Source organism: Phoenix dactylifera, chromosome 16 (assembly GCF_051530095.1).
Source record: "Phoenix dactylifera cultivar Ajwa chromosome 16, Ajwa_hap1_PhDact_Kaust_v1.1, whole genome shotgun sequence".
Taxonomy (NCBI): Eukaryota; Viridiplantae; Streptophyta; class Magnoliopsida; order Arecales; family Arecaceae; genus Phoenix; species Phoenix dactylifera.
In genome coordinates, this window is record NC_143205.1 from 5910350 (window position 1) to 5929756 (window position 19407).

General features: G+C 39.8%; 1 protein-coding gene across 7 annotated transcripts in view; it reads left to right on the top strand.

The window, feature by feature from the left end:
* Positions 1 to 1011: 1011 nt before the first annotated feature.
* Positions 1012 to 19407, top strand: part of SULA (NAD(P)-binding Rossmann-fold superfamily protein) — a 125121-nt gene continuing 106725 nt past the window's right edge. For 3 of the 7 annotated variants that reach the window (XM_088712178.2, XM_088712176.2, XM_088712174.2), the window contains exons 1-5: positions 1014 to 1311; positions 1435 to 1506; positions 8114 to 8189; positions 10388 to 10455; positions 18361 to 18479. Coding sequence is in view for 3 of the 7 variants with exons in the window: in XM_039118822.3 (XP_038974750.1) it covers positions 1231 to 1311; positions 1435 to 1506; positions 8114 to 8189; positions 10388 to 10447; positions 18361 to 18479 (408 nt within the window). In the remaining 4 variants the exon portion in view is untranslated. The other 4 variants (XM_039118822.3, XM_088712172.2, XM_088712173.2 and 1 more) reach the window with 4 other exon arrangements.

The following is a 19407-nucleotide window of genomic DNA, read 5'->3' on the forward strand; positions in this document are numbered from 1 at the left end:
ACGCAGTTTGTGGAGTATGTTCGGAGGTGGAGGAGTCCATCTACCATGTGCTCATCGAGTGCCCATGGGATAGTCAGATATGGAGGAGTGCAGGGGCACATCATGATCAATGGTTGAGGTGGTCATCCATCAAGGAGTTTCCACTTTTTCTGGAGGCATCAGCGTTAGAGTCGAGGATGGAGGAGACAGGGACTCGTGCTGCCTACTTGGCCTACCATTCTTGGTTGGACAGGAACGCCCGAGTCTTTGAGAGTGGTAGCTCATCCTCGAGGGTGGTGGCGGCCAGAGCATTGCTGCACGCGGCGGAGTTCATTAGTACTGTTGAGATTTCACCTACCGGGTTGGCTAGGGATATCTGGGGCCCCCTTCTTGCTCTTGCAGTGCCCAGATATGTGTACGTATCCGGGTGCCCCCACCTCCTAGTTTTCTGAAGGTGAATTTTGATGGCAGTGTGACTGAGGACGGGAGCTGCGGCGGCGTAGGATCGTCATCAGAGATCATGAGTCTAAATTGGTGGTGGCGGGGGGTCAGCGGATTTTTGAGTCATCGGTGGTGTGTGATGAGCTTAGAGCCGCCTAGGAGGGCATCTCCTTTGCCCGACGGACAATGGGTGCGGATCGGTTCATTTTTGAGGGGACTCGACCACGGTGATCGATCAGGGTCGGGGTCGTGCTGGTGAGGGTAGGCCGTTGCTTCTCGACATTCGCAGACTACGACAAGAGTGTGACATCCTTCAGGTCACACACCTACTAGGAAGCGATTGGTGCAGCGGTTTGGCTTGCCTCCTATGCGGCCCATCACTTCGGAGGCTTTGTTTGGCTGGAGTATACCAGAGTGCCAGGTTCTTTATCCGCTTTGTTGTTTTCTAATTTTGTTGGTTGCATCCACATCTGGTGTGCACTATCGTTGTACGTAAAAAAAAAAAAAAAAAAAAAAAAAAAGAAAGAAAAAAGAAGAAAAGAAAAGAAAGAAGAAAAGAAGAAGAAGAAGAAGAAGAAGATGAAGAAGCGCAGCGCATAAAGAGGAGCCACTGGATAGAACGTCCCTCTAGTTGTGGTCCTCGAGCAAACACGAGGTCTACCACGGCAGGTTCGAAAGCTCCACCATCAAACTCCCTCCCCCCCTCGTACGCTCTCTTTATCTCCGCATCCCTTGCTTCTCTTGTCCGCGTTCGGTTTCCAGACCAACTCTAAAAGCGCCAAGCCTCGCCCTCCCTTCAATTTTTCACAAATGGAGTTGTGCATGGCGACGCTCTCTCGTGCCCACACTGCCGTTGCCCCGTTTCTCTCTGCGCCTCCGCTCTCGTCGCGCGTGAGCTCCTTGTTAACCAAACCAGTCATCTCTTTGTTCAGTTGCGTTTGTTTTCTTTTCTCCCTGCATTTTCCCATTTTCTCTGTTATGATAAATCTAGGTTGGCTGTCTGGCTGTCTTCAGGTACGCGATTTCAGGAAACTCAGTGTAGTCTGCCTTTGTAGAATTAACTCCGAATCCACCGAGTCTCCCAAGGTACTTGGCTTGTTGGGTTCTCTTCCGAGCATACTTTGAACTGTCTTATTTGTTGGATGCCTGTTTGGCACTGGTTCTGTTTTGTGTTTTTTTGTTTATCTACAAATCAGTGAAATACCCCATGATGATTGGCATTTGCACAAAAATTAGGATTTTCCTTGCTTTTATTGTCACTCTTTTTTTTTTTCATATGATAAATCTTTGATACCAAAAGCTCTGACGATTTTTACCAAACAATTTCAGAAAACAAAAGGGTTTCAACATTCATGATGTTCCATCTAGTCCATTTTTATTCTTGGGTTTTTGAAAGCAAAAACAGAAAGCAGAAGCAATGTGAAAAGGACCCTTACTTATACGGACTTACAGAGAGCAGTGGAACATGTAAAATACATCTGACCTAATTATGTTGGTTGGAATGTCTTGATTTCTTCATTTTATGTTGAATTACTTTGCTTGGTTGTTTCAATTTTGCATGACACTTTATGTGGAGAACCTTGTTGTTTTCTTGTTACTGTGGTAATTTGAAAAACACAGATTACTCTGCAAAGATGTTCCGTGCATGATGATAATAACATGCTAACAACCTTGTTTTTCCCTTCCACTGTGAAATTGGCCAAGTGGATCAAAGTAATGTTACAATTGGCTCTCCACCTGGTGTTAACCTGCAAGTAATTGGTGCCAAATTTCTGGCTGCTGTCCAAGAGAAGATGTAATGAGGCAAATTTGAAGGCAGCAATAGACCAGTTTTGCTGATGCAGTTAACTGCGACCCTCCAAGGTTTCCCGATACTTTGAAAGAGTTGAGGCATAGAAGTAATGATGCAAAATTTGATGCAGGAAGCTGTTCCTTTTGTGATACGATAGATCCAAACAGTCAAATGTGAAAGATTCCCCATTCTAGGTCAAATCTGATAAAAATGCTTTTCTTAGAGTGCCTTAAGGGATCGGTTATTGTTAACTTAAAGAATAAAATTCTTTGCCTATCACTAATAGGAACATAGTTCGCCGTATCGGCCCGAACTGGACGGTACAAGGCGTACCGTACCATACTAGTTTGGTACCGTACTTGGTATGGGTGGCATATCGATACTCAGTACGCCACAAAAATTCCGTACCGTACCGTACCGATACTATGCTAATATGGGGTCTGGTACCAAGATGGTGAACCTTGAATAAGAACGTCCACTAGCACCAACATTTTTTCTGCCTTCTTCTCTTATATATCACTATCCCACACATCTAGCCCCAAAATAAATCATTATATTATGATTACCATTGTTACTGTTCTCATTGCCATTCTTAACCTTGTTATTGGAATGAAAATTACTTTGGCGAGCCTATTACTTGTGCTCCCCCTATTGTACCACACCTGATTATTGTCAAAATGTGGTAGACTAGTACCACATTGACCAGTTATTCTATTCTATCCCAGATTAGAATCATCCTCCATATATGGTGTAGGTGTTTTTCCTTTTCTTATCAAATTGGTTAGTGAGTCTTACTTTTCTAAGAATTTTTTGTCAATGTTTTGTGGTAAATGTGCACAGGATGAACATTTTTCATCCTCGCTTGCTGCTGTAGGCTCTTGGGCTTATCATATTGTATGGGTGGAAGATAAGCTAATCCATTTTTCTAATAGTTGGTCAGTGGTTTGTTGTGGATAATCATGAATCTTTTCTGATGGTTGTCCCAGTTATAGGATGAAAATATCTATCTTAGAACTCTCAAAATGATATTTCTTATTTTCAGCAATGCATTCCTTTCATACTGAATCCTTTAACTGGATAAAAACAGTTTAGAAATGAAAAAGAAATATTTAATCATGTAATACATTACAAATTTGTTAGCTTTAAAAATGCAAATCCCAAGTTTTTTATTGGATTCACCATCTTGATTTACTAAGCAACCGTTATTTTGATGTGTCTAGGACCCAGTAACAACTTTGGAACACTGTACCGTTTAATGCTGAAATAAGGGATTGACTTTTAGGTTCTTTAATAATAAATCATATATGCACCTTAACTCTGAACTCTGAAGATAAACAACTAGCATCATTAGAATTTTGAGGACTATTCTCAAATGAATCAATGCAAAACATCATTTTCAAGATTCAGCTGGAATATGTCAATGGCATTTTTCAACCCTTTCATCCGCTCCACATCATGCTTTGCATTCTTTCCAAATTGGAAATTGAGATTAAAGATGTACCCTGAACAACCTACATGCTTGTCCTTGAAAAGTTCTCGAACTACATGAATTCTCTAGTGGAACTGTTCACCCAGTACTTTCAACCTTCCTTTTTTCTGACTGTACAAGGAAAGCTTTATCTAATTCGTGGTTTTATAAAGATAGCCTGCCAAGGCCCCGCTAACACAATTCAATATCTTGATGGTACCATAAGCAGTTGCTTTTGAAATGTCAGCATCATGCTTAGCTAGGAATGCTCTGCAACGTCCTACAAGAAATTTACTCAAGTGCAAACAGGAACCCCCAATAGCAGTTTGAACCAAGGTTCTAAATACCAATGCTGAACCCTGTACCATTTTTCCATTAGAACGGTAGGATACCAGTGCCAATGAAATGTATGGAAACTGACAATTTTAGAAAAAATGAAGAACTTTTTGTATATAGTCAGTACGACAGTGTTTGTATGCACTGGAATGGACTGGTATGGCCTGTACATACCAGTAAACAAGGTTTTGGTGTCCTGGCACCCATTTTGCGTTGCAATGTACTGGTCATACCATCGCTTTCTAGTGGTTTTTGAAACTGTGGTGTTAATGTTTTCTTGCCTTTTCCTAAAGGCTGTCGTGGTGTATCGTCTATTGATTCTAGGTGTGTATGTCTGAGGTTGCTTTGCAAAATAAGGTAATTCGAGGTGTAGATCATAAAGGATGGCAAGATACTATTGTATTCTTGATGGAGCTTGCACAGGGGCAGTTGATCTTGATCCTGGTAGTGTTGTAGCTGTTGCTTGTGCCATCTGGGTGCTTGTGATCTGGTTTCTTCATTGATTTTTCTTCAGTTGCTGTGGGATCTATTCTGTGGGAACTTCAAATAGCTCAGTTTGGTTTCTTTAATTGTTTCTTTTTTCCTGTGGCTTTATTGCTTGTGTTTTTGGTTTTGTCTTGAGCCAGTGTTGAGTTTGCTGTTTTGTTCAGATGGTGGGTTTCAATGGGGTCTTTTATTGTTGTAGTTCTTTTAGTTTTCTTTTTGAGTTTGGTTCAGGTATTCCTTGTATCATTTGTCTAGGCAGGAGTTTTGCCAAATACTGATCCACTTTTGGATGGTTTTCTTAAAAGGGAAAAAAATGCGCATGACGCCCCAAAATAGGAGCTCATGTATGTTATTGAATTCACTTAGCACTCAATCATAGTTATATATGAGGCAAATAATTTCTCTTTGATCATACATCTTTAGATTGGTCCCTGCCATCCTGCATAATAACCAGCATATGAAGCCCAATATAAATGCTGTGCTTCTATTTAATGTGCTACTAGATGCAATGTTAAATGCATAATTGTTGTTGGCAAGCTTAATCCTTTCTATATTAGTTTTTCTGAACTACCACACCTGTAAGAAATGTCCCAAAAAATCTGCAATGAGTCTATCAACAGAAAAAGAAACCGATTGTCAGACAGAAAACAAACTTGATAATGCTGATCATTTCTTACTTGGATTAATCAGACATCACGGCAAACCCCTTATCAGCCCAAACCATTTGAAACATGCTTATCCCTTGCATTTTTAACTGCAATCTCAATATTAGCATTGGAATGCTATAATGAAGCTCATGTGGGGTTTGTGGTTTTATACACAAGCCCATCACTTCAGGATATGGATTGCCATTTCCATGATGAATATTGAGGTAATACGTTCATAATTATGGGCAAAAAATATTAAACCATACCTTCTGAGAAGTTTTTACAAGTCTTTCATCTCCTTTGTGATGGAAGTTGTGCAGAATTGTTACATGGGCCTACTAGGCCCATGGTAATAAACTCTAATGCAAGAATGGTCTGGCATGTGGTAATCGCAAGAAAATAACTTTCTGGATATTGAAAATTTTTCTTCATGACCCCATTCTCAAGCAATGTGAACACTAACAAAATTCTCGTGGTTACCCTCCTTATTGTCATCCTCAATAATGTCATCACCATCTCAACACAGAGTATCAGCTAGCATCATTTAACTCCTTTATTAGATTCTTTCGTTCATGCAACCCCTTTTTTAGATTCTTTCGTTCATTCAACCCCTTTTTAAGATTCTTTCGTTCATTCAACCCCTTTTTAAGATTCTTTCGTTCATTTAGTCCCTTTATTAGATTCTTTCTTCTCGCTGCTATAATATCCTTCTTACTAGTTTACAAGCTCCAATTTCTGCTTTGATTCTAGTAAGGCCCTTTTCACTTGAGGCACCATTGCCTATTATTTGAGCCAAATGCTCCTTGAACTCATCCCCTTCCCACACTAACCACTTGAGCCAACACAACTTGGATCAAACACATATGCAGCCAAAAATTAATATTTGAATCTCAATAAGAGTAAAAGGTAAAAAAAAAAAAAATCAAATTCATCCAAATTCATTAGTAACTTTGATTAAGTTTTCAAGATCAAATATGATAGAATTAGTCCTTTCAAACAAATCCCACTTTTTTCGCAGTCTCTTTAAAGAAATATACACCATATGAAAATTTGTTAATCTTTTCTTTATGAATCCATTTCCAAACTTAATGAAAGCAAATTTAATTGTTATTAAAAAAATTAATCAAGATATATTGCTTTATTTTTCTTTAACATTGTGAAAACCCTTTTCCATTTCTGTAGTTCACTCAACTCTTTCTTTAACTAAGTCATTTGTTCATTGAGGATTCTATTGTCAAGAAATTTTACAATAATATCAAGTCCTAAAAAAATAGATAAGTTTTGTTGAAAACCATACATGAATAGCCAACTAAAAAAATGCAAAACTCACGAAAACCATAAATTGTTCCTCCAAATGTTGTTTCATCCTCATATTTGTGTTAGATTAAAATTCCTATGGGTGTTCAAGGATAGTTAGTTTTATTCCAATTGTATAAATGGTCCTAACATTATGCTCATTTTCCTTGTTCCCTAGCATTAAAGAACATTGTTGTTTATCCTGGTACATCTATGGATTGCTATGGTACTTGTGGGTAGTTGATGGTAGAATCAACTATGCTCAAATAAAAAGGGAGTTTGTATCAAGCATGGTTGGCCGTACTGCTTGGTTCGCCGAACCGATGGGGAATCGGGATAGTTCACCTTGTCGGCTTGGAAAATAGGCTGACTCTAGTGGTTCGATAATAAACCCCTCCCCCCAGCTCGTGATCTCGAAATAAACTACCCCTTTTTCACTTAGCTTGCGATCGCGAAATAAAAGCCCCCTTCGCACCAGCTCGCGATCGTTATGGAGGACCTTCTCACAATGGTGTTCGAGAGAAACCCCCCTCATCCCCGCCTCTCTCTCTCGCTTTGCTAGGGTTAGGGTTAGGTCTAGGGTTTACCTCAGTCCTCCCCCTTGATCCCTCCCTCCCTCTCCCTCTTCCTTCTTCCATCCGCCCTCTCCCTCTCCCTCTTTCTTTGCCCCACTCTTCCTCTCCCCTTTTCTCGCTCTTTTCCTCTCCCTATTTGCGATATGCCTTGGAATGGCACAGTATGGACTCAAAGTGTACCGAACTGGTCGTCGATTGGTATGACCTCCGGCACCAGTTTGGTGAATCTTGGTATCAAATGTTGTATGTCAGACTTTGATGTATTTGATTTTAGTAAAAATAAATGGTGAAGAGGGACTTACAAAATCGATGGTCGATAATTTTGACCTGACTATTATTTTGTGGAATGATCCATTGTTTCTCTATATGAAAGCAATTATTTTAGGTAAATCTTCTTTCCAAATTTGCTTTATAGTGCTAAAAATTTGGGAAATTTGAATTGGATAGACAAATGCATAAAATCCATCTTTGTAGGTTTAGGTCTTACTATCTTTTTGTAAACCTCTTGACCAAGGATTTGAGCACCCCTCCTTATCACGCCATAAACACAATTTTCATTTTAGTTTAGGCCTTCCAATCTCTCTATAGACCTTTTAACCTTGCTTCAAGCACCCCTCTTCATATCTTTGTTGCATGTCTATCCCATCACAATTGGTTTTTCATCCCTTTCTTGTCAGTTAGTGCGACTCTTGTACCTCTTCGATCATATTCCTTCCTTTGACCTTTCTAGTTTATTACACATCCTTTAACACTCTCATTTCTGTCATGTTGATCTTGCTATGTCCTTGTGTACTAATATCATATTTTTTGTCGTATTATGAATTTTAATGTCGTATTGATGGTTTCAATGAGCTAATGTAGTATGTAAATAAAGCATCATGTAGATTCTTTAGACAATGCACTTGCATTTATATTAAATCTTTGATATCATGAAAAACTTCATTTAACGATGCTAAAAGCATGTGTTTCCTTTTTAATTGCTTTTCTGTTATAATTTTATCAAGGAAAAATGTTTACTGTTGATGATTTTGCATCTCTGAAAAGAGCAAACATTTCCCTTGTTGATATAAGCAGCTATATCATTTTATTTCAGGACACTCAGATGGTTGTATCAATAACTGGAGCTACTGGTTTTATTGGTCGAAGATTGGTTCAAAAGTTACTTTCAGGTTTTAATTGGACAATCACCTAGCAAGAAATCTGTATATCAATACGATGCTAAATTTACATGCATAAGATTGATTACTTTTCTTCATGAAGTTTCTTACTTAACCTTCAGGGTTGGTGCACCACTTAGATGTATGTATATTAACATACTTTGCACCAATTTGGATGTTTGTTCATCTTGATATATGCTGAAAATTTTCTGTTTGTGAAGAATGATTTCTCTTTTTTGTCGGGTATTTCGTAAAATCACGGTTGGCTGAACCATTCTGAACCGTCTGTTCTGGATCCCAACTGTTCTTCAATTCGGCTCAGTAAGAGGTCTAAACCAGGCTGAACCGAATAGAATTGAATGGAACTACCGGTTTCACTCAATTTGGGGCAGTTTGGGCGCCTTACCTCCTTAATAATTGAGGGTAAGATAGAGAAAGCCATACTATGGCCTTATTTGCCTTCTCTTCTTCAGAAATAATGTTTTTGGATAAAAAGGAGAGTGAAGAGGGATTTCTTGCTGGTTTTGAGGCTAAATCCCACCAAAACCTGGTATAATCCCTTCCATTCTCCCCATTCCTTTTTCTTTTTTTTTTCTTGTGCCTAAAATAGGTCAAAAATGGGAGAAGCAGTAGACATCATGCTTAATTTTTGTATTTTGGCATGCTTTCAAAATATGTTGTGAAAATTGCAGCGGATCAGCAATAGTCTTTGGCAAGGAGGAAGAGATATTGCATGAATAAATTAACTTTTAAAAGGTCACCAAATTTGAAGGTGGTTGAAATAAGTAATAAGGACCATTCCAATGAGACCATGATGGTAGGTGGAAAACAATTTGTTTTAATCTATATTGTGCATTAGTGATATTAAATTAATATCAATTTACCTTCTTCGTTGTAAAAATGCGAACAGCCACATAAGGTAGTACACATCATATGTTTGCAAGGTGTTGAAACCAAACAACGTCAACATAACTGCTAGCCGTAATGTGATGCCTTCTCTTGGTGCTTTTATGATGATGACATGTTGATATGTGACATCACTAGCCTAATAATTTTTACATTAAACATGGGAGTTGGGACTAAAATATTGCCCAAGTAATGCAAAATATGTAAACTATCATAATAACATATTCTGTACAACCAATGCGAACAAAGGAATTAACCACGTGCACAACTTTATATAATTCATCATGAATTAAAGTCCTAATTAGCACAATTAATATGTCATGGTCTTATAATGCCAGTGGCTTATTGGCATGCAAAACCGTTACTGTATCAACTATATGCCAGCATTGGCTGGTAGCGCGCTAGCGAAGCATGGCATAGTATGTACCACGCTAGTGTTCCACCAGCACACCAGCATGACAGCATGCAATGCCTTAATCTAGGCAAGCTAGTACAATCTAGTGCAAACCTTGTAGTTATTAAGGCCTTGTAACCTAACATCAGGCTTATCATAATTTAAAGAAAATGTCCCATATTATATGGTAATATGGCACTTGAATACTCTTATATTCATATGCTTAGAAAGTATTGCTTGGTACTGAAATTGCTTTCATCAAAATATACTTAGTTCACATATTGAGCAACTGCATAATGGCCACCTTTTATTATTTGATGTTTTATTTATTTTCCTTTTATATTGGATATAACATTTTCATCATCCAGGATTTTGACTCCACATGATGATGACCTATTTGCTTAGGCAACAAGAAAGATCTTTTGTTCATTTCTATAGACATGGACTTCAAATTGCAGCCAAAGTAGATGGCATCCAATATCTTTAATTTCTAACTTTTAACTACTTAAATAATTCCTTCGAATGTAGACATGTTTTCTTTCTTTGTGCTTTTATCCCCTTTACCGTTCGTTGTTAGTGAAATTCTTTAATGCAAGGTTCGTTGTCTCGGTACTGGACCCTGTACCAGTGCCATACAAGTACTGTGTCGTTATACACCTCCCGTACTGGATACCGGTACCGAACGGGTAGGGTACGGTCTGCCCTGTACCACCCGGTTTGAGCCGGTATGGCAAACCATTCTTTTATGTTTATCAAAGGGTCTTGTTGATTTTTTTGTAATTCAAAATTCTGCTTTGTGAGAACTTGTTAACCTATAGTTGTTTCTTTAGATATAGTTACAATTTAATTGTATAATTGCAAAGTTTCATTCCCACATTTTAGATTACTTTTGTTTTGGTCCTAATTGCAGATAAACACAAAGTTCGTGTTTTAACACGATCCAGAACAAAGGCACAATTCGTTTTTCCTGGTAAGAAGGTAATAATGTTTCTCGTATTTTACGATATAAACATGTGTAAGTTGTGAATTTATCTAAACATAAACTCAATTATTTTGAAGAGATGGAAGCTTATAGTTTTGTCTTAATTACAAAGATCTTCCTTTTATATGTTATCAGCAACCATAGTTAACTTTAACATGGATTATTTTCTAGTTTGGTTCTTTGGCATTAATTTTTGTTTTGAAGATTAATGCTAGTCCCTATAATCCTATATCAAAGCATGGTAATGATATCAGACTAGTAAAAGATATTAAATAGAAGGGGAAGAGGAGGTAGAAGGAGAAAAGTGATATTAGAGAAAGAGAGGAGAGAAAGATAGAGGCGCGAGAAAGAACAGAAGAGGAAAAGATTCTTTATTCACCATAATGCCCGATCCATACAACATGTTTTTTTTATTAATAAAGGTGCCTCGAGCACTAATTAGGATAGAGAACGAAAAATATGCCCTTAATAAGTGTCCAGTAGACATGTTAAATTTCAGCTTATTTAGCCTTATATAGAGATTCAATAACAAAGGAAACTATCTAGTAAGACCAAAAATGCATAAAAATTGAGAACAGTTAATATAACAAAAAAAAAAAATCCTTAGTTCATCAACCCCCTAGGCTAGTGCAATCAATCATGCCCAACGTAACTGGTTACTTGTCTTCAACTAATCTCACCATGAAGCCCTAGTGAGCATGTCTTTAAGAATAATATCGGATATATGGTATGGTAATCTCCTTGTTAATCTTGTCAGAAACAAAGATGAAATCTTCCTTGATATTTTTGGCCCTCTAAAGAAAAACTGGATTGTTAGAAATGACTTAGCTGCTTGATTGTCACATAACATACGAATATGTCAAATTGTAGAATTCCAACTTAATGAAGAGCAAGGCCTTATTAGTTCAAATGTAGCAAATGCAATAGTTTTATTATGAGGAGCAATGCAGGCAGGGTCGGCGGAACCGGTATCGGGCACTGTACCAATTACCTAGCAGGACGAGTCGGTATGTGCCTGCGCTGTGCCGTGCCGGGCCCGTACCGACACAATAGAAGAGGTGAGGGAGAGGGAGAACACGAGAGAAAAAAAAGAGAGGAGGCTGAGGGAGGCCGGCGGAGGGTCGGAGAGCCGCTGCGCGGAGGCGGAGGCTGGAGAGTTGGTGGGGAGTCGCAGAAGAGGGGCTTGCTCCGGTCCCTGTTTCAAACGAAACTAGGGCCGGGGGGTCTTTTTATTTTTAATATTTATAAGCAAAACTTAGCAAACCAATTGCGGACTTCACTTAAGTGAAGTGTGGTGGCTCTTCGGCCTCCACCTTCGCGGCCGGCCTCGACCTTCCTCTCTCTTCCTCTTTGCTCCTACCTCCCCCGCTCTCTCTTTTTCTCTTTTTTCTTCTTCTCTTCCTCTGACGTGGGTCTTATTTTCGTTGTCAGAATAGTCTCGGTTTGCGGCCGATATGACTCGGGACTCTCCGAATTGGGCAGTTCGGGACAGTTCCGCCGACCTTGAATGCATGTGTTTGTTAAATCTCCAATCTACCATTTGGTGGAAAGATTTTGGGTACTTAAACATGGCCAAGCATGGTCTGTTGTGTTGGTACTGGGCACCGAACCAGTTGTCTAGTGGCATGGATCGGCATGGGCCCGTGCAGTGCCGTGCCGGGCCTGTACCGACACAATAGAGAAGGCAGGAGAGAGGGCGAATGAGAGAGAAAAAGAGAGAATGAGGAGCAAGGGAGGGAGACCGGCAGAGGGCTGTCGGAGGCTGGCAGAGGGCTGCCGGAGGCCGACGCTTGGGCAGTAGGCAGAGGCCGTGGCCGCTCTCCTATTTTGCTGGCCCTCCGCTAGCCTCCGCCACCCTCCATCGGCCTCCCCCCCTCTCCTGCTTGCTCTCTTTTCCTCTTTTTCCTTCTCCTCTAGAATTGAGTTTTGTTTTTGTTGCCGGAACTGTCCCAGTCCGCTGTTAGGAAGGTTCAGTATGACCGGAATTGCTCGATTCGGGACGATTTTGTTGACCCTGTGGCCAAGGATTCTAAATTATAACTACTAGCTAGTCTTTCTGGGTGAGGTCTTGGATCATTACAAATAGTGTCAGTGTACCTGGCCTATAACCCATTTGTGATTAGGGGACACTAGGGCTGTTTTATGATTAACCTTGAATTGATCATGGTGCTTGTGATTCTGATTGGTCCCTTACCTGGCAAGGATGCCAAGTCTGAAATGGGGGGAGTGTGTGACACTATTTGTTACTAGTCTTGGCCACTATAAGTTATAATTTATCTTTCGAATTGACCATGTTTCCATTTACAACCAGCCTTATATTTCTGCATCAGTTAGATGTTCTCCTTGATCAACAAATAGCTTCAAGTTAAGCCACATTGGTGTTTTGCAAGTTCATAACTAGGAAGAATTGTATCCTAAGAAGATCTAGGACATACTTTTTATGACGGAGCCACTCATTTTTATGAATTGACTATTTTAATTTCCAAAAAATAGTGAGGTTGTCTCAAATCATTGTTCTCATATTTCTTTTGCTAGAATTGTTTTAGAATGCCTCCCTCCATCATATCATCATTGATGAAAAATATCATCAACTTGAACAATAAAGATAATCATAGTATCATACCATGAGGAGTATTTTAGTAATTAGGAAGTAATTAGCTTGGCTACATTTTTAAACAATCAAAATGTATAATTGAACTTCTTAAGTTGGTAGGACACATTGGAAGAGTAGGATGACTCGTTGCTAGGTGAGCATAATGACCCCCCTATGCCTAATTGTGAGATTGCACTAGAGGCTTCGACACATGATGTAAATTAGTGGATTTAGGAGCACTTAATGGAAATATTGGGTGACCCATGGTAGAGACAGGGTGGTGGAGCAGACCATGTTAAGGATTCATATAAGGAGAAAGAGCACTGTATGTTGCACTCCACCACTAGTTAGGATATGAACTAACGAGTTAGGTGGTGAGGAAAATAGGAAAAAAGAAAAGAAAGAGAGAGGAGAGATGCTTGTCTTACTAGAGAAGCTGGTGTTGTCTAAGCAACATCTGCTGTGCCGGTACCGAGCTCCGAACCAGTTTCCGTCGACACGGGTTGGTACAGCCCCACGCCGTGTGCTGCCGGCCCTATGCCGACATAGTAGAAGAGGCGGAGGAGAGGGAGAATGGGAGAGAGGAAAAGAGAGAGAAGGGGGAGGCCAAGGGAGGCCGGCGGAGAGCCAGCGGAGGGTTGGAGAGCCGTCGTGCAGAGAAGGCGGAGGTTGGAGAGCCGTTGCGCAGAGGAGACAGAGGCTAGAGAAACGCGGAGGAGGGGCTCCGCCTCTGGTCCCCTGTTTCATTTGAAACAGGGGCCCAGAGGGGGCTCCTCCACTTGGCGGCTCCTCAGCCTCTGCCGGCTGGCCCCGGCTGGCCCCTCTCTTTCTTCCTTTCTTTCTCTCTCTTTCTTTTTTCCTCTTTTTTCTTTTCTTTCTCCCCCTCCATTGCTGGTCTCGATTTTGTTGCTGGAACCATCCCGGTCCACAGCCGGTATGGCTTGGAATGCTGCAAACTAGGCGGTTCGGGACGGTTCCACCAATCATGGGTCTAACAACCATGGTCTGCCGAGCTAGCCCATACTGGCTGGTTCAGCACGTACCGTATCGGTACCGGCGCCAACTGGTACGGTTCAGCCGTGAAAAATGGTTTCGACCTATGGGGCCGGAACCGACCAGTTTTTCCGGCATACCTGTGCAAACCGGACCGGTTAACACTGGCCCACGTGCGGGGCAGCGCGCTCGAGTGCGGGACAGGGCGTCCGCGCGGTTCTTCGCGATGGAAACCGCACCTGCGTGGGGCAGCACGCCCGCGCGGGAGATTTATTGCCACAGAGTGGCATTTAATGCAGGGCGTGCGCATCCGCGCGCGCGGCTTTTTTCTGCACGCACTTAGCTCTATCAGTACTAGTTCGGTACCGGTTCAAACCAGTTCGAACTGGAACCATACCGGTCTGGTAGGCGATTGGTACGCCTACCGGTACCGATACGACGTACCTTGCTAACAACAAAATTGGGAGTGTTCAAGCTTGCTCTTATCTATGAACTTGCAAGAAATCAGATGTCATTTGAGAAGCTTAAGGGCCCTTACTAAAGATATTTTAAGAAGAAAAGAGGACAAAGAATTAAAAATCTTCAAAAGGCAATACACAAATTTTGAAGGCAATCTAAAAGAATCCCCAAACCATGTATGGGAAAAGCTTTAGTTTGTTTCTTCCTGCAACAAGAATCAAGTATTGGCAATTGAATATCAGCTAGTAAATTTTGACAAGGATGAGAAGATGAGTTTTTAGAAGGAAACCTTGATAAGGATGAAGAAAAAATGAAAATACAGAGTATGGTGCAAAGGATGAAAAAGAAATCAATATTGAGTGAGAAAGTGAAAGGTGGAAGAAAATATTTTGAAGTTTGAAGAAATTTGAAAATGTTAAAAAAGAGAAAATAATAGAAATTGAAATTGGAAAAGATGGAGAGGTCAAAGAGACAAAAGGTGAAGAAGTTAGAATTGAAAATTTTGGCTAAAAAGATTGGATGCAAAAAGGAAGATACAAATTATTATGTAGTCATGAATTTAGAAAGTTGAGAAATGGTTAATTTTTGTATGAAGCCAAAATAATTGAAAATATGGAAAGCTCTGTTGCATTTTGGAGTGAAAACATTCTTAATGATGCAAGTTGGATAAATATGGAAGCATTTTCGATTGAGTAGAGCAAGTGCAAGCACCATGGAAGAAGAATTACAATCAGAGGTTCTCATGTGCAAGAAGAAAGAACATGCTTGTTTAGTGAAGAAATTCTAACAAGCATAGAGTTCTTATAAATTTTTCACATTAATGGAAGTGGCTGTTATAATTGTGGCATTCAAAAGCATTGGATATTCCGAAGAGAACATGTTTCCAAGCCCCCTCAAGGCTATAATTTTAGGAAGGTAAATTTCTTGGATAGAAGAAATTTTGGTTTAATTTGAGGGGCTGATTGAATAGCAAACCAAATTTCATAAAGTATTGAATGTTAGCACAAAAGTCAAGTTATTTTGGATAGAGCTTTCATTATGGGTCTTTTTGTGTTCCTAAATGATGTCCCTTAAAGCAGGGTCGGTAGAACCGTCTTGAATTAGGTGGTTCCGGCCGTTCCAAGCCGTACCGGCAGCTCACCGGTACAATTCTGACAATAAAAACGAACCGTTGTTGGAGTCGAACAAGGAGAAGGAAAGAGAGAGTGAGGTCGGAGGGAGAGAGAGGGAGAAGTCGGGAGGCCGGCGGAGGCCGCGGCCGGTCTCCTGTTTCGAACAAAATAGAGGTCCGTCTGCGGCCTTAAAAATTTCACTTATTCACTTAAAAATCACAACATTTTTAAGGCTGCGGCTGGACCCCTGTTAAGTTTGAAACAGGGGAACCGGTTGCAACCTCGCCTCTGCCGGCTTTCGCCAGCCTTCCGCCGGCGTTCGCCACCCTCTGCCGGCGTCCCTCCCTCTCTCCCGCTTTTCTCTCTCTTTTCCTCTCTTCTACGGTCTGCGTGCCCTCTCCTCCGTCGGTACAGGCCCGACAAGGCCCATATCAACTCGTGTTGCTGGAGAACCGGTATGGTTCCTGGTACCGGTTTCGCCGACCTTGCCTTAGAGTGCCATGAAACTATTTAAGAGTTGTGCCTTTCAGGTTATAGCAATGCATATATGCAGAAGGTATGTCCAGAGTCATTTCTAGCTGTACAAAGCCTTGTGATGGGTCATTTTATAGGTGAACAGGAAGTGATGGAATGAAAATATTAGTGTGTTGTTCTCAATTTATTCTCTCATAATCCTCACCTCCATGCTAGAGTCGAATGATTTAGATTCTATTTACTTCTATTATCTCCAACATAGACAATGTAAAGACGCATGATGATGATAGGAAGACTCTTAAAAAGGTTTGTTATACCACCCCCAACCATTCAGTTCGGGCGTACCCAACCGTACCAAGGGCAAACCGGCATGATTTTGCCCCTTGGTTCGAAAAATCAGGCGAGGGAGAAGGAGGAGAGAGAAGAAGAGAGAGAGAGAGGGAGGGAGAGGGAGAGGGAGAGATCGAGAGAGAGGGAGGGAGGCCGAAAGAGGGGTAGGCCGATGAGTTATCCCTTGTTTCGAAGCCTCTCTTCTGGATTCCCTCCCCTCCCTCTCCCTCCCTCCCCTCCCTCTCCCTCTCTCTTTTCCTCTCTCCTTCTCCCTCTCCTCCTCCCTCTCTCTTTTCCTCTCTCCTTCTCCCTCTCCTCCTCCCTCTCTCTTTTCCTCTCTCCTTCTCCCTCTCCTCCCTCTTTGGCTTGCGCTGTGTAGGTGATATTGTACCACCCTTGCTGAAACCTTTTAATCCAAGCTTTTCTCGATCCTCTAAGGACACCGGTGATGTGGACAATGATAGCAGCTCTGACAATTCCCTAGCACTTCAAATATTGGATGAACAATCAATATGAGGACTTGAATAAGCCAATTATTGAATTAAAACACAGCAACTTTTTCTGCACTACAGCAAACACTAATATTTTATATTGTGGAATAAATTATAAGCCCTGACCAACATTTAGTAGTCGTATGAACACCTTTGACGTCTAATTTCTTTTTGGAATCAATGAAAGAAATGCCATTATCTATTTAAAATATCCCTATTCCAACATGGGTTTGTTTGAATAAAGATGGCTAGAATCACCTCTTAACAAATGGCTCAAAGTAAAGTGAATTCAAAGTACTACTAAATCCCAATCCAGACTATTAACCAAGCCCAAAAAAGTAATGTTAATTTTCTTATTGACAAAAGACGGCGGTTTAAAGTGTTTGAAATATTTTCATGGAGTGCTCAGCTGGCATACCTCTATGCATGCAAATTGGAGGTAGTCAGTATGCTGAAAACTTCAACCTCGAAAAGTTCCATCATTTTAAACCTTGGCAGGATTTCCTTTCTCCACCTTGGATATGTCTAACAACTTTTCTTCCCCCTAAATTAGTCATACCCATTGCCTTAATCAACTTAGGCATGCATTGATCTGGTCTATATAGCATATGAACTCGCAACTTCTGTACTTGAAAATGTCATGTCCACCATCAATCCCATTGGCAGCTACTCCTGTAAAGTGCTATGTGTAAGAAAACATTTTCATTTGAAGAGAATCCCTATTCTTTAACTGGAATACTAGCACACTATTCTGAGTTTCTTTGATGATCATTCTCCAAACACCTTAGTTTCCATCCAAATTCTCTTGGCCATCTTTAGTTCTCAAAGAAGATGGCTTCTTCAAGCTTTGGTGCAGGATGTTGGAGAACTAATATAAAGTGTAAATTTTTCTTTCATAGTTTCAATTATCCTTCTTTCTTGCTTTGTTCTATTTCTCTAGATACCATAAACTGCTTTTAACTCTATTCATGTATCTGGTTATCCGTTATCAAATTTCTTATTAAGTTTGTCAGTATGTAATGTTGGTAAGGAAGAATATGTTCGACTTTCTTGGCACCGAGGTTTGCAATATTGGTGCATACCGCCTTGTACTGCACAATTCTACTGGTATGTGGAACTGACCCCTCTATTGGGCATACTGAGACTGTACGGACATGGTACCAATTCTAGATCCAATACTGAGTTTGCAAACCTTGGCTAGCATTGTAAGATTTTTTTACTAATAATGTTAATATGCATTGATGTTTCGTACTAAGGATACAAAAATATTTATTTTTATAAAGTTGATTATCATCCTTTCAAGTTTTAACTGATCAAAAGTAAAGAGTATCTTTAGACACATCTTATCAACAATTGCTGGTCTTTGCTATATACATAATTGATTGGATAATCTGGGTCATTCGCTTTGGCATTTCCAATTTCTTATATTTACTTGTTAATGAAATGCAGTTGAGAATTTTCCTGAAATTATAATTGCTGAGGAAGAAGAATGGAGAAAATGCATTGAAGGGTCAAATGCTGTTGTTAACTTAGCTGGAATGCCCATAAGTACAAGATGGTCACCTGAGGTTGGTTGGTAGAAATAACTGGCATTCCTTCATCATCCCATAATTCTTAAATCAATATCTTTCTACAATATATCTCATCTCTTAAAACATGTAAAAAATTTGTCTATCTATTAGTTTATCTTTTTCTTATTTATCTTTTGTATATCTTTCATGCTTTGATGGTTGAGTACATGTGAACACAATTTGTATAACACTGCTATTTCTTTAGCCATATTATTAACTTGCAATTTGACTAATATTATGTCTTATTTAATCTGATTGAGGATATATGTAAATTGGCTATATACCAGTTTCTGTGAGTGCATCCAATCATGTTTTCTAAAATGTTAGAGAGCTTCTTGCATTTCTATATAGTTTATATTTACATTATCTTATCTATTTGAGCTTTTGAATTTGAATATATGAAAATGAATGTCTGGTTACTGGAAATAAGAAATTATTCTAGATGGATCTGAACCATCTTGAGACTGAATACCTAATATTCAAATTTCTATTTTAAAATTTAAATAGTAAATAGAATGCCGTATTGTTTCAAGTTGGAGTATAAATGCATGCATTTGTTTTTTCCTTGGAAAGTCCAGTTTTAACTTTTAATAATATCTGAAACAATAAATTAGACTCTTTTTATATTTTGAAGTTCATTTAGTCAAGCTATAAGTTTGCTTCAGAAGAATCAGGACATGCTTTAGAGGCTTTCAATACTTTAAGGTGTGGTTTTGTGTAGTTAGAGACGGTGTTATTTATCATACTGTGCATATGCAACAAAGGCATGCTCAATCTTTGTATATAAGCTCATGCCAGTTTTATATGCATAGGTTCTATCTATATGCACACTGTTCTCATGTCAATGATTGATTATATGCATATGCATCTCATAATGAGAAGCAAATTCACTACCATGCACATGATTATATCAAAACTTGAATAA